Raw genomic sequence first — 11,802 nt, forward strand, 5'->3', positions numbered from 1 at the left:
GTAACAGAAGTGGAGCAGAACTTAGTGAAGCAGAGTCACGTACTTGGGGATTAGTAAGAATTTCCTTGATACACTAGGAACTGAACCGCAAATGACAAAGAGAAAAAGCCCAAGTGTATTATTATAGACTGACATATAATCCCATGTGAAGATAGAATGGAAAATGACAACATAGTTCTGGGATATACCACACAAGGTATTTCTAGTTAAATCAGGGAAGTATCGTGATGATTTCACAGGGCATTAGAGAGCTTCTTTCTAGATACTGTCTGTAATTCCAGTCATCCACATCGGAAACAAAAAAATAATTACAATAAAAATCAAAATTTAAACTCGAACCAATACAGAGAAGGACTGCTAAGGTGGAAACACTACTTTGCTTGAGGAGACTAACAGAGCTTGGCTTCTTCAGGTCAACAAAGGCTGAGAGATCAGATAATTGCTTTCTATATGGAGTCAGGAAGCAAGCGCTAGAGAAGGAAACACTATTTAAATTTAAAGTTGGCACAGGACAAAACAAGCATAAACTGGCTATTGAAACAATTTAGCCTTGAAATCCTAAGAAAGATGCAAATCATCGGGAGAGCTGGTGGTGGAACAGCTTTCCGAAAGACATTCTTGGCTCTTGCTCCGAGCTTCTTTTAGATTGACGCTTGTTAAGACTGATGAAAGATTATATGTTGGGTCTATGACAAGCAGGAAGGTGTCCACTTCAGCCCTATCTTATTAATTAGCAACAGCAAGAATACTAGAGCAGACTCACTGAAGCAGGGTCTCCTATCAGCTTTAACATTCACAGAGAGACAGAAGGTGTCAAGTTCTAAAAGGTCATTAAATTGCTGCACACTGAATGGATGCCATCAGTTTACCTGCTGTGGACTTGCACTCTGGGACAGGTTATGGTACTGTTGTGCTGGTATGGAGGATTCTCACCATCTTTCATTTCCTTTGCAGATGTTTGTGAGGCTTTAAATGTGACGGTCTCTCCGGGACCAACAGTGCGATACTTGGAGGGAGATAATGCTACCCTTTACTGCCACATTTCTCAAAAGAAAAAGACAGACAATTTGCTGGCTGTGCGGTGGGTCTTCGCTGCATCACCTACCCAGGAGTATCTGATGATCAAAATGACAAAGTTTGGGTCTGTCCAGTATTATGGAAATTATACTCATCATTTCCACAAGCAAAGACTGCATCTTCTTAAAGAGAAACATGGAACTATGTACAAATTTCTTATTCTAAGCCTCCAGCAAACAGATCAAGGACATTACATATGCAAAGTCCAGGAAATTGGCAAACACAGGAATAAGTGGACAGCATGGTCAAATGGCACAGCAGCTACTGAAATAAGAGGTGAGACACAACTGATTTCAGTGCTGTCATTTTTTGTGTCTCATGTTCCTTTTTTTTCTTTTCTTGCAAGTTCGTTCCACAAGACATTTGAAAGTTAGGCTAATAAAGTGTTATCTGAGGATACGAGAAGAAAACCTAATACTCAACTCCTTTACTTGCACATTACAATTTAAACATTATTCAGCTCATAATAAAATGTAAAGAAGTGAGAGGATTGGTAGATTTGTAGAAGACAGTCTATTTCCTTTGCCTTTTACTAGAACAGAAGTAATTAAAGCTTCTTTACATTCAACTATCCATCTCTACAACTTTGCTAGTAGGAATAAACCAATGTCATTATTATTTAAATACAAAGAGAACAGAGACAAATTGACTTGTTTTCTGAAGAATACGCAATAGGTCAGCCAGAAATAGAAGCATTATATTTTAGATCTATGTTTTGTCTCTCAGTGTTTTCATTGCTTTTAGATCTACTCTAGCAGCAGTTGGTAAGTGGCATTTCTTGTATCACTCCTGTGCTTTTGTTTATACCACTTGTAAGCAGAAAGCAGAGCTAGAAAAGCAGTGACCACACTGCTGGTATTGAACTTCAGATAAAGAAATGACCAGCAATGAGCGGGGGTTTTGAAGCAAGTTGCAAACAAGCCTTCTCTTTGGGATAGGTCAGCTCAAGTTGAATGCCACCACACCCACACTTCCAGAGATGGATGGAACTGGATTTAGAGAACAGAGTCCTTTGAAGAGGTGGCTGAGCTTAGCAGTTGTGCTGTTAGTGCTGCCTAGCAAACTACCTCCCTGCTTGTGGTTTTATAAACAGAAAAGTTGATTTCGCACAGGGCCAACTCTAAAGATAATGCCAAAAAATCAAGGGTGACTGCTTGATCCATGAGTCTGGAAATTCAAGAGGGTCCACAGAAAAACTTGTGGAAGGAAACTGAACTTCATGAAGTTTCTGCCATTCCTGTTCATGCTAAATTTATTGTTTTGTTTAGACCCCCAAAATTATTCTTGTAGCTGGGAAACTCTAATCCCACGTATCTATGTTTTGATGAGAATGGCCCTCTCTCTCTCCTCTGTAACCAGTTTTAATCTGAGGGAACTCCACTGACTGCGGGCCTTTTCCAGATAGATTTGAACACATTTATGTAGTCCTAATCCAAAGCACATTCCCTCAGTGCCAGCTTCACTGGTGTCATTCAGTTTTCTGTATTACTTTTGGATTATAAGCACACCAGTGAGAGAAATATGACATTAAAAATAATCTTTGTGAGTGTATGATCGTGTTTGGATAGCTCTCAGGTATCACAAGCTTTCACTTTGATCTGTCAAAAGTATGAGAACAAAGATGTGAAAAATACAATATAATAAGAGATAAAGAGCAGCTTCACATTGACCAGTAATGTTTAAATCTGCCTTGAGAAATCATGGCACTAACATAATGTAATTAGCTGATTATTACTAGCAATGATGAAAGACACTAACGATACAAAGCTGAAGTTCTGTTTGGATTGGTAGCGAAGACCATGGATCAATTTTAAACAACAGCGAGAAAATCCTAGTCTAAACTATTTGTTTTATTGGACATGCAAAACTTGCCTGGAAAACCTCTAAGACTAGATACGGGATTTCCTCTGCTTTCTGGTTGCAGATAGAAATGTAAATAATGACAGAGAAGAACCCAGGTCCAAACAGGACCCCCTTACCTGCCTCCACCAGGGAAAAACTCAGCCCTCCAACACTCAGGCCCCAGGAAGGCTTCTTGTGCACAGAAGACCACAAAAGCAGGACTTAAGGGAAAACTTCGCCAAAGGTCATTAGACTCCTAACTGCAAATAATCAGAGCAATTAGTACCATCTGTAATCCATAACCCGGTATCCTAAATAAAGCAAAGCCTGCATGATCACGCTATCAACTAGTCTTGCACCCATTTGAATCCATGGACTGATTTTAATGAGATATTTGTCTTAAAGATATTGAAGTTATACAAGTAATATGAAATTGGCTGGGGGGAGGGAGAGAAGATCTGCATGAGCTTCTTCAGTGAAGGAAAGCTGCAAGAACAAGAAAGGTAACTACTGTTCTTGAGCTGCCATGTGGCCAGTGACCTTCCTTGTCACAGTCAGTAATTGAGGCTCTTGGACGTAACACAGGAGGAGGAGGTCAGTAGTAAGGTTGTTGTTGAGAGAGGTGCCATTAGGGTATGGGACACAGAATTCATTAGCTTCACAGCTCAAAGAGCAGTTTCCTGTTTGATTTTTGTTGCTGTTTTCAATCTTTTGTTTTTAAATGAGGAGAAGTAAAAACACTAGAGCCCAGCATCACGCGAACTCACCCATCTTAATCTCTGGAGAGCATTAAGTTTTACATGCACTGACCCCATGTTGGGTGGCTGGAGCTGAGACACAGTGCTTAGTCTTGTAACCACATGGATATGAAATGAAACTTTGTTGCATGAATGATTTTCAATCTGAACATGAGGAAAACCTTTTTTACCATAAGGGTTACAGAGCACTGGAACCGGTTGCCTTGTCAGATGGAGAATAATTTTTAGGATTTTCCTGTGATAGTGTCATTTCATAGGGCAGGTCAGCATTTTAAAGGGAGTTTTCTCGTTCACTGAAGGATGGGATTTCTTAAATGCTTGTAGTGAAACATATCTATTTGTCAGATGTGCTTCAAAAGGGAATGATATGTTCCAGGTAAATGGCAGCAGAAGAAAAAAGAAAAATATAAGGTAATGTCAGACCACCTGCTCACAAAAAGCCATTCTGCACTTTTCATAGCTGCACAAGCTATTGCTAACTGTAGTACAGACACTTCTCATTGCTCTTCCTATCTAAAGTGTAGGGTTCAGATCAATTTAGTTATTGCAAAGAAAGAAAACTAACTTTTCAGTTCAGCTTTTAAATACTGTATTTTCCTTAGCTTTAGCATGATTTATGAGTACGTAATCAGGATGGGGATTTGAGACTCACGACTTCATCTTTCTCACAGTGTCTGGTCAGCCGTATTGCTTCCTTCTGCGTCAAACATAACCCAAAGCAGAGCAGGAAACCTGAAACAAGGAAGGAAGGCAGGCCCACCTATAGACTAAACACCCCGACAGTGCACCCTGTGGGGATTGGAGGCAGACTCCACCACCCTCCTTGGCCTTCTCCCTCAAGAGTATTTATTCTAATTCTAAATCCAGATTAAAGATACTAAAAGACATCTGAAAAATTACATATCTCTGAGTGCCATAGCAACTGTTTTACTTCTAAAAGGCTCTCTACTGGAAACAAAGAACTGCCTGAGCTAGCTTTCAGTTTATGCGCTGGGAGTGTACAGGACTTGCTACACATGGGAGGGAAGGCAACTCTTTTCAGAGTGGTGATAAAGTCTCCAATTTCCCCAGTGGTAGCACTTGGGCTTTTCAAGGAAATTTTATTCCAAACATATTTTGTATCTTATCTTATGATTGGTTACACTTTTTATTGCAAAGGGATTTACTTGTATTAGTTAGATCCAGGATGCAACAAAAGGAGCAATACAAATTGCCTGAAGCATTTGGGTACTTAAATTGTACTGCTTGTGCTTTATCAAGTAAGGTACCAGTATCCACACACATCACAGTCGCTGTCGTGTCTAACATTCTGTTCCAGCTGATGTGTCTGCAGTTATGCCCAAATTCAAATGAGTATCTTTATGCTAAAGCACCAGGCAAATTTCTTACAACCTTACACATCAAGTGAATGCAGAAATAGTATTTAAGTACCTTTTTTTGTTCACACAGGAAGAGGGGGTCACTGTGTAAGACAGAAATTTCCAGAGGGAATGGAAAAGGGTCATACTGTTTCTTCAAAATCTGACTTGCCCTTGAAGCAGACAAAACCTGTGGAGGTTCAGTACATAGCCTTGCCAGCTGTCAAATATAGCACTATTCAAAACAAAAGACCTTAACACATTACAGCTGGGTCTGTAGTATTTACTGCTATTAACTTATATTCAGATTTTGTTATTTGCTGGCAAGTTTGCAGGTGTGAATTTGTGTAGACCATTAAGAAGTTGCAAATGCATTTTCTCACCACACGTAATTTTTTACAGATACACATATTGGAGTTGTGGAAAAACAATTGAGTTACAGGCTCCAGTTCCTTAATGTGTAACGATAGCAGTTAAAAGTTTAGCTACATGTTTGGCTTCTCCTTTAGGGGCAGAATACATTTCTTCAGAAAGGGAGCCCTATCTGATGGGAATGGAGTTCTTGCAGTCTTCCATTCAGGGACTCATGTGTCAACTACAACTTTGCAGCATTTTCAGAATGCCTAGCTGAAATTTGAACTGTTGCAGTTTGCCCCTTTAGGTATAGTGAATACAAGACATCAAATAGCATTTATAATCTGCCATGTCCCAATTGTTGCCAAGAAATGTCTCCTGCTCCAGCCATGCACCATCTTCTCTCTAAGCTAAGGTTAACCTTTTCCCCTTCCCCCATCCTCTTATCAAAGGCATCTGTCCTGTTCCTGGGCTTGTGGTCAATGTTAGCCTAAAACCAAGTTAGTGATCTTCATTATAGTATAGAATACACCTGAAAACAGTTTACTGGGGATGGGGGGGAGACATCAGAGAGATGCTTGTCCCACTGTCTGCCAATAAGAAAACTCGAAATAGTGAGTAGTCTTCTCAAAACAACATACAGCACCTCAGAACCATCATTTACAGTTGGGTAATCCCTCAAGCCCACTATGCAAGTTACTGAAGATCCCTTAGGAAGAGCAATACACGTTACAATGGTTTACAATCCCAGAGAAGAGACTACTTGTAGAAGGACAAAGATAGAAAATTAGGCAGTTCAACTATAATCCTACTGGCATGGACATCACAGACAAGTAGAGATGATCACAACAGTCTGTCTTGTTAGGAAGTCTGTGTGCCAGTTTCCCATAGAACAGAGTTCTATTAAATATTAGTTGCATGTGGTGTTTTCCAACAGGAAAAATTTCACAAGATACATGAATGCAAGATTACTTTTCTGTTTTTTCCCCGGAATGAACAAAAGCCCTTTTTTTTCAGGGAAGGTATTCTAAAACACTTGCCAAAAATCTACACATGTGATGCTTTCATGTACGAATTAGTAGGCTTGTTAAAATATTCAGGATGAGCTTCCCATCGCAACTAAATATCCTCTAAGGCAGAGCTGCATTTACTTCAAGAGGTTCTAAATTTTTATGCACACATTTTCAGTTCTTTTTGTGTCATCTTTGTCTTTTTTTCAGTGATTTCATCAAAATCTTCTGATGATCCCACTTTCAAGAAAAACCATGAAGCTTGGAAGTTTTTTGAAGGTAAAGATGCATCTAACTGCTACTGGTTCTGTACAAGATGTTAGTTTTGTTCAGTGCTACAGGACATTTAAAGTACCCCAATCAGGACCAGTTTTGCTAGTTCCTGTGCAGACTCAGGGCTTGCCTGAGAAATCATCCCACAGAGCACAAGGGGAGCTGTGGAAAAGAGAGTGGAAAGCTCCAGCTCCAGCTTTTCATATATTTCTGATAGTAATTGGGAAAATAACCTATGCCTGGCTGATCGAGCAATGCAAATGCAACCTCTTATCCAGGAAGGTGCTGAGCATACCTGAAGAGGTACCAAGCACTCTGTGCTCCCATTGGCCTTCAAAACTGCTCACCAAACATGCCCCACACTGCAAGAGCAGCTTACAGCTACCTTGAGTTTCAAAGCAAGCACTGTTTTCTGGGTAGATCAGTGGACAACTGTTCCAGGAGACTGAAAGCCAGAATTTGCACACAGTTGGGATTCCCTCCTCCTCCTGCCCCCATCTGGAGTGCCAGCATGGCATTTGCGACTGCTGTGCTGCCTGCCAGGCAGAAGCACTTGCTTGCAAGCTGGCCTTTATTCTGTGGGGAGCCTTGCTGATTAAACCACAATTTACAGACTGTATTGTACTGTGTAAGGTGAACAAAGCCCAGAACTCCAGGTCAGGGGTCTAGTTCCAGCAACGCTATTTTATACAGGAATGCTTGACCTCTGAAGCTTAGTTTCCTCTTCTGTAAAGCAGGAAAGAAGCCAGTATACCTCCCTAAGGACATTTCAAGACATTAATGGGTAAAGCATCCTTAAAGTATTCTATTTAGAGTTCTAGTAAAAGTAAAAATAAGTCATTAAAGATTTCTTCTCCTTCTGAACTAAATACTCCATCTTGATCTGCCATGGTGCAGCCCCTGTCAGCTCCATTGGGAATGTGTTATGGCACCTGAATGAAAGCCATAAAAGAAGACTGAGACTGTAGATTAATTTTTTTAAAAATATACAAAAATTTCAAGCCAGTGCTGCCGACCAGAAGAAGAAATTGCAGACTTCCTTCCTTCTTCATCAGCCACTCAGCATGCCCCTTATTGCCACTTCTTTTTTTTATAAACAAACAAACAAGCAAACAAACAGTACAGCTGTTTGAACTGGGAAATAATCCAAATGAAGTCCTTGTGCCTTCCAGTTGCCCCACCAAAAAAAAAAAAAAAGGAAAGGGAAGGGAGAGGGAGAGGGAGAGGAAGGGGGAAAGAAGAGAGGAAGGGGGAAAGAAGAGAGGAAGGGGGAAAGAAGAGAGGAAGGGGGAAAGAAGAGAGGAAGGGGGAAAGAAGAGAGGAAGGGGGAAAGAAGAGAGGAAGGGGGAAAGAAGAGAGGAAGGGGGAAAGAAGAGAGGAAGGGGGAAAGAAGAGAGGAAGGGGGAAAGAAGAGAGGAAGGGGGAAAGAAGAGAGAAAAGAAAAGAACCTCAAACCAGCCCTTTCCTCTCTCTCAAAAGTAAGCCCTCTTAGGTATAGGTATATATACCTATTTGCATTTATGGAGACTTCAACCAAATTTTAAATGGAGCAGGATAGTGTACAGAAGTTTCAAGAGGGTTAAATTACTTCTGAACTGTGACCTTAAATCTTTTGGGCTGGGGACTGTCTAGATCTTGCAGATGTAACTTTTTTCTATCCCGTAAGCATGAAGCATACAGCTGCAACACTGACCATCATCTGTGCTTGGCTTTCAGATCTGTACGTGTACGCAGTGTTTGTGTGTTCGATAGGAATCGTCAGCGTCCTCCTCTTCACACTTGTCATTCTCTGTCAGTCGCTCCTGAACAGGAGGAGATCCACAGGTGAGTGAATTATCATTCTTGCTGACTGCAAGGCCCTTACCAAAGAGGGAGAGGGGGAGAAGGAGAATGCAGGAAAGGCAGGAAAGAGTAACATTTTCTTGCTTTGATTTTAATAAAAACAATAAAAATAATAGTTGGTAGAAAAGAGCAGCAAAACTAGAACAAAGGCACTTTGCTCCATTTGTATAGTTATTGTACTTTAAATTTGCTTTGGACTTTTAAAAATCTTTTAGCTTTTCATAAACATAAATGGAAAGTTGTTGGAACTTCCTTCAAAAGTGACTGAGTGCTGTATCGTTAGCTTGCATTCTGATCAGATCTAGCTAACATTTTGCATGAGTGACATTTCCGCAGACGTTTAGGGGAGTTGCAAAGCTGTTTTATTTTGTTCTGTTTTTTTCTATTTTCCTGACTTGCCATCAGTAATCTTGGGAATATGGGGATTGTTATTAGCATTCTGTCATTTGTAGCATTCCTTGAAACTAAAGCATCATTTCATCATTCAGATCTGCCTTTTCATAATAATCTTTCAAGACCAAGGATTATCATTTCATCCTCTTCCTCAGAGAGGGTTTGTCAAAGAGGCTGCATCTGCATGAAAGCATCCCCGTTGTGATTAAAAGTGCTGTTTCAGACTAGTGAAGTAGCCAGTGCAGGCTCTACTTTCATTTCAGTTTAAGAGTGGTTTATTTGGAGACCTCACACAAGCTGTGAGGACGAGATAGCAGCATGCTTAGCAGCCATTGTGTTAGAGGAGAGCATAAGGACCACCTCTGAAAAGAAGCTTTCCAAAAGAGTTTGGTTAGTGATTTATCCTGTTCATGAGAGGAGAGAATCATGACTTTGCTGCCTCTTCTACACACATACCACGAAGGAATGAGTGACTCAGATACACGAGGCAGAAGACACGTGAACCAGAAATAGACACATACAGAAGTTCTTGCCTGACCACAAACACATTTCAAGCTGTGGCTCCATCTTCCCACTAGTGCACTCAGTAGAGTAAATCTGATTCTAACAGAGCCCAACAACTCTACTTACCAAGAGGAAGGAGCAAGATCAATGTTATTCTTCCTACCCTGCTAAGTGATGACAAAGGTTTTGTGCCAAGGGAGTACCCACACTTAAGTATGTTGGTCATGGTGAGTCACCCTGAAGCCACAAGCACCAGACACACTGATACATCCTGGTTTTTTCTTGAGCAGACATTGAGCTAGGTCTTATTTTTGTTGATTTACACTGGTGTAAGCTTACAAGCAGCTTGAAGAAAAGTTCTCTTTACATTGAGCCAACACCACTTCGATATAGAAATAATACAGAATACAATATAAAATAAGCATATACAACAGAGAAAAAGTAATTTCTTCTGAGCTGCTAAATCTTTTCTTCATTACCCTAATATCTGAATAATTGCAGGCTTCACTAAATTTTTATTTAGATTTTTTATATTATCCAGTAAACACTGACAGCATTAAACTTAGGGATGCAATGGAAATATAACAGAATACAGTTCAGCAAACAGACACTCACTATACAACAATACAATTTTTCAAGGCAAGACTGTTAGCTAGGATCCCCTGATCAGAGTATTTTCTGGAGCTGCATTAATTAGCTCAGCATCCAGCCAAACATCAGGGAATTTAAATTTCTGAAGCAGCAGTGGAAAAAGTGTCAGTGACAGACACAGTCTCCACCAGCCCCACATTGCTTTTTCTCCGCACAGCCTCTGGGCCACAGCAGCAGGCTCAGCCCTGAGCCTCTGCCCCAGGGAGCAGCAGTTCCCTGGGAGGTGCTGTTTCCACTCTGCGATATGGGCATGAGGCACAAAGCCCTTCTCCCTCAACACTCCTCTAACCCCCTCCAGAGGCAACTTCCAGGAGTTGGGGTCTGACCAAAAGACACACACTCTGCCAGCCAACAGTAATCCTTCAGACTGTTAGAATAAGTCACCATTCCTCAAAAAGTATTATCTTACCTCCCCTCCATCCTTCGCACTCTGTACCTCCGTCCAGGGCTAGACTAGGCAGATCCTAGTATTCATTTGAAAAGAGCCTGCAGGGAAATCATGAAGTCTATCATTGCTTGAAAAAAGGAAAGACAGGGACAGCAAAGCAGTCCTCCTTCTGCGTCACCCCAAGCCTTCAGGTAGTTTCCAGGCACAGCATTCTTCCACCTTCAATGAGGTGACTGCCACATCATCTTCCTCAGAGGTTCTTCAAGAGAAGCCTAGCTCTGCTCTTCCCATTGAGACCAGGCCAGAACAACAAAAACTATCTCCTTACCTTACCTTGCTAGCCAAATTTCCACCAGGACTTCCCCCTGAACCTCTCCAGTCACCCCACCTTTGTCGCAGCGACAGCAACAACTCCCTCCACTATCGCACCACTCCAGCTTCCTCACCCAGTTCCTCAGCCCTAATACCACTAGAAGGATCATCTGCCCTGCCCCACCCCACAACAACTCAACCTAACCCTGCCCCACCACCACACACAGAGATTGCAGGCAGACACCCAAGTTTGCATGGGGAGCAGGAGGGAAAACTCTGAGCAACCCTCTATAAGAGCAGCCCAGCCTGGGACAAAGAGCAACTCACACCTGCACCAAAATTTGGGATTTAGTGTAGATGAAGATGATACCTCTAGAGTGCCTGTCTGTGAAACCTGAGCAGATCTTGGCTCACCTGAGGGCTCTGACATGAGAAGGGTAATACCAAACCCAGTTCCTCACCAAAGGAAACAAACCTCCCTTGGTTTGATTGGATTAACGTTGTAGCTGGGGCTGTCCCATAGCACAGGGCAGCTATGGGTTGCTGTGAGAAGCAGCAATGGTTGCAGCTGGCAAACCCTCTGTGGTTTTGGTAGAAGCTGATACCCATTTGTTACATGAGTGACTGCTCTTTCTGATCCCTGGTTCAAAGCCTTGGAGTATTTACTGTAGGGCAAACCAAAATAATACATACCTAGAGATGCTGAAAAGCGTGTCAACAGTGTGCATGAGCATTCCCTTACTCCCGAAGGGTCAGGCCTGCTGTCCTCCTGTAGATTTAAAAAAGGCCAGGCAGATAGACCGAAGCACTGCCTTGGCTGGCTTAGGCATGGCCGCTGTGTTAGCCCTGGTTCCAAGTGCTCTCAGCTCCTCTTTTCTTAGGACTAAAATGCACTCCGCTAGGAGCTGTTTAGCTTCCTTAGAATGGGAGAATTTAGCTAAGACCAAATATGGAAACTTTCCTGTAGAAAGGGGCAGAATCATGTAAGTGTACTGTTGTCTGGTTTTCATGGCCTTTTAATGAAGGGGGGACGTGTAGGG

The 11,802-nt window shown here is 41.7% G+C and overlaps 1 protein-coding gene across 1 annotated transcript in view; it reads left to right on the top strand.

The window, feature by feature from the left end:
• Positions 1-11,802, top strand: part of VSTM4 (V-set and transmembrane domain containing 4) — a 32,507-nt gene that overhangs the window by 2,611 nt on the left and 18,094 nt on the right. The window contains exons 2-4 of the mRNA XM_010182869.1: positions 952-1,353; positions 6,610-6,678; positions 8,389-8,496. Coding sequence (XP_010181171.1) covers positions 952-1,353; positions 6,610-6,678; positions 8,389-8,496 — 579 coding nt within the window. The remainder of the gene's footprint in view (positions 1-951; positions 1,354-6,609; positions 6,679-8,388; positions 8,497-11,802) is intronic.

Source organism: Mesitornis unicolor, unplaced genomic scaffold, assembly GCF_000695765.1.
Source record: "Mesitornis unicolor isolate BGI_N332 unplaced genomic scaffold, ASM69576v1 scaffold20914, whole genome shotgun sequence".
In the NCBI taxonomy this organism is placed as follows: Eukaryota; Metazoa; Chordata; class Aves; order Mesitornithiformes; family Mesitornithidae; genus Mesitornis; species Mesitornis unicolor.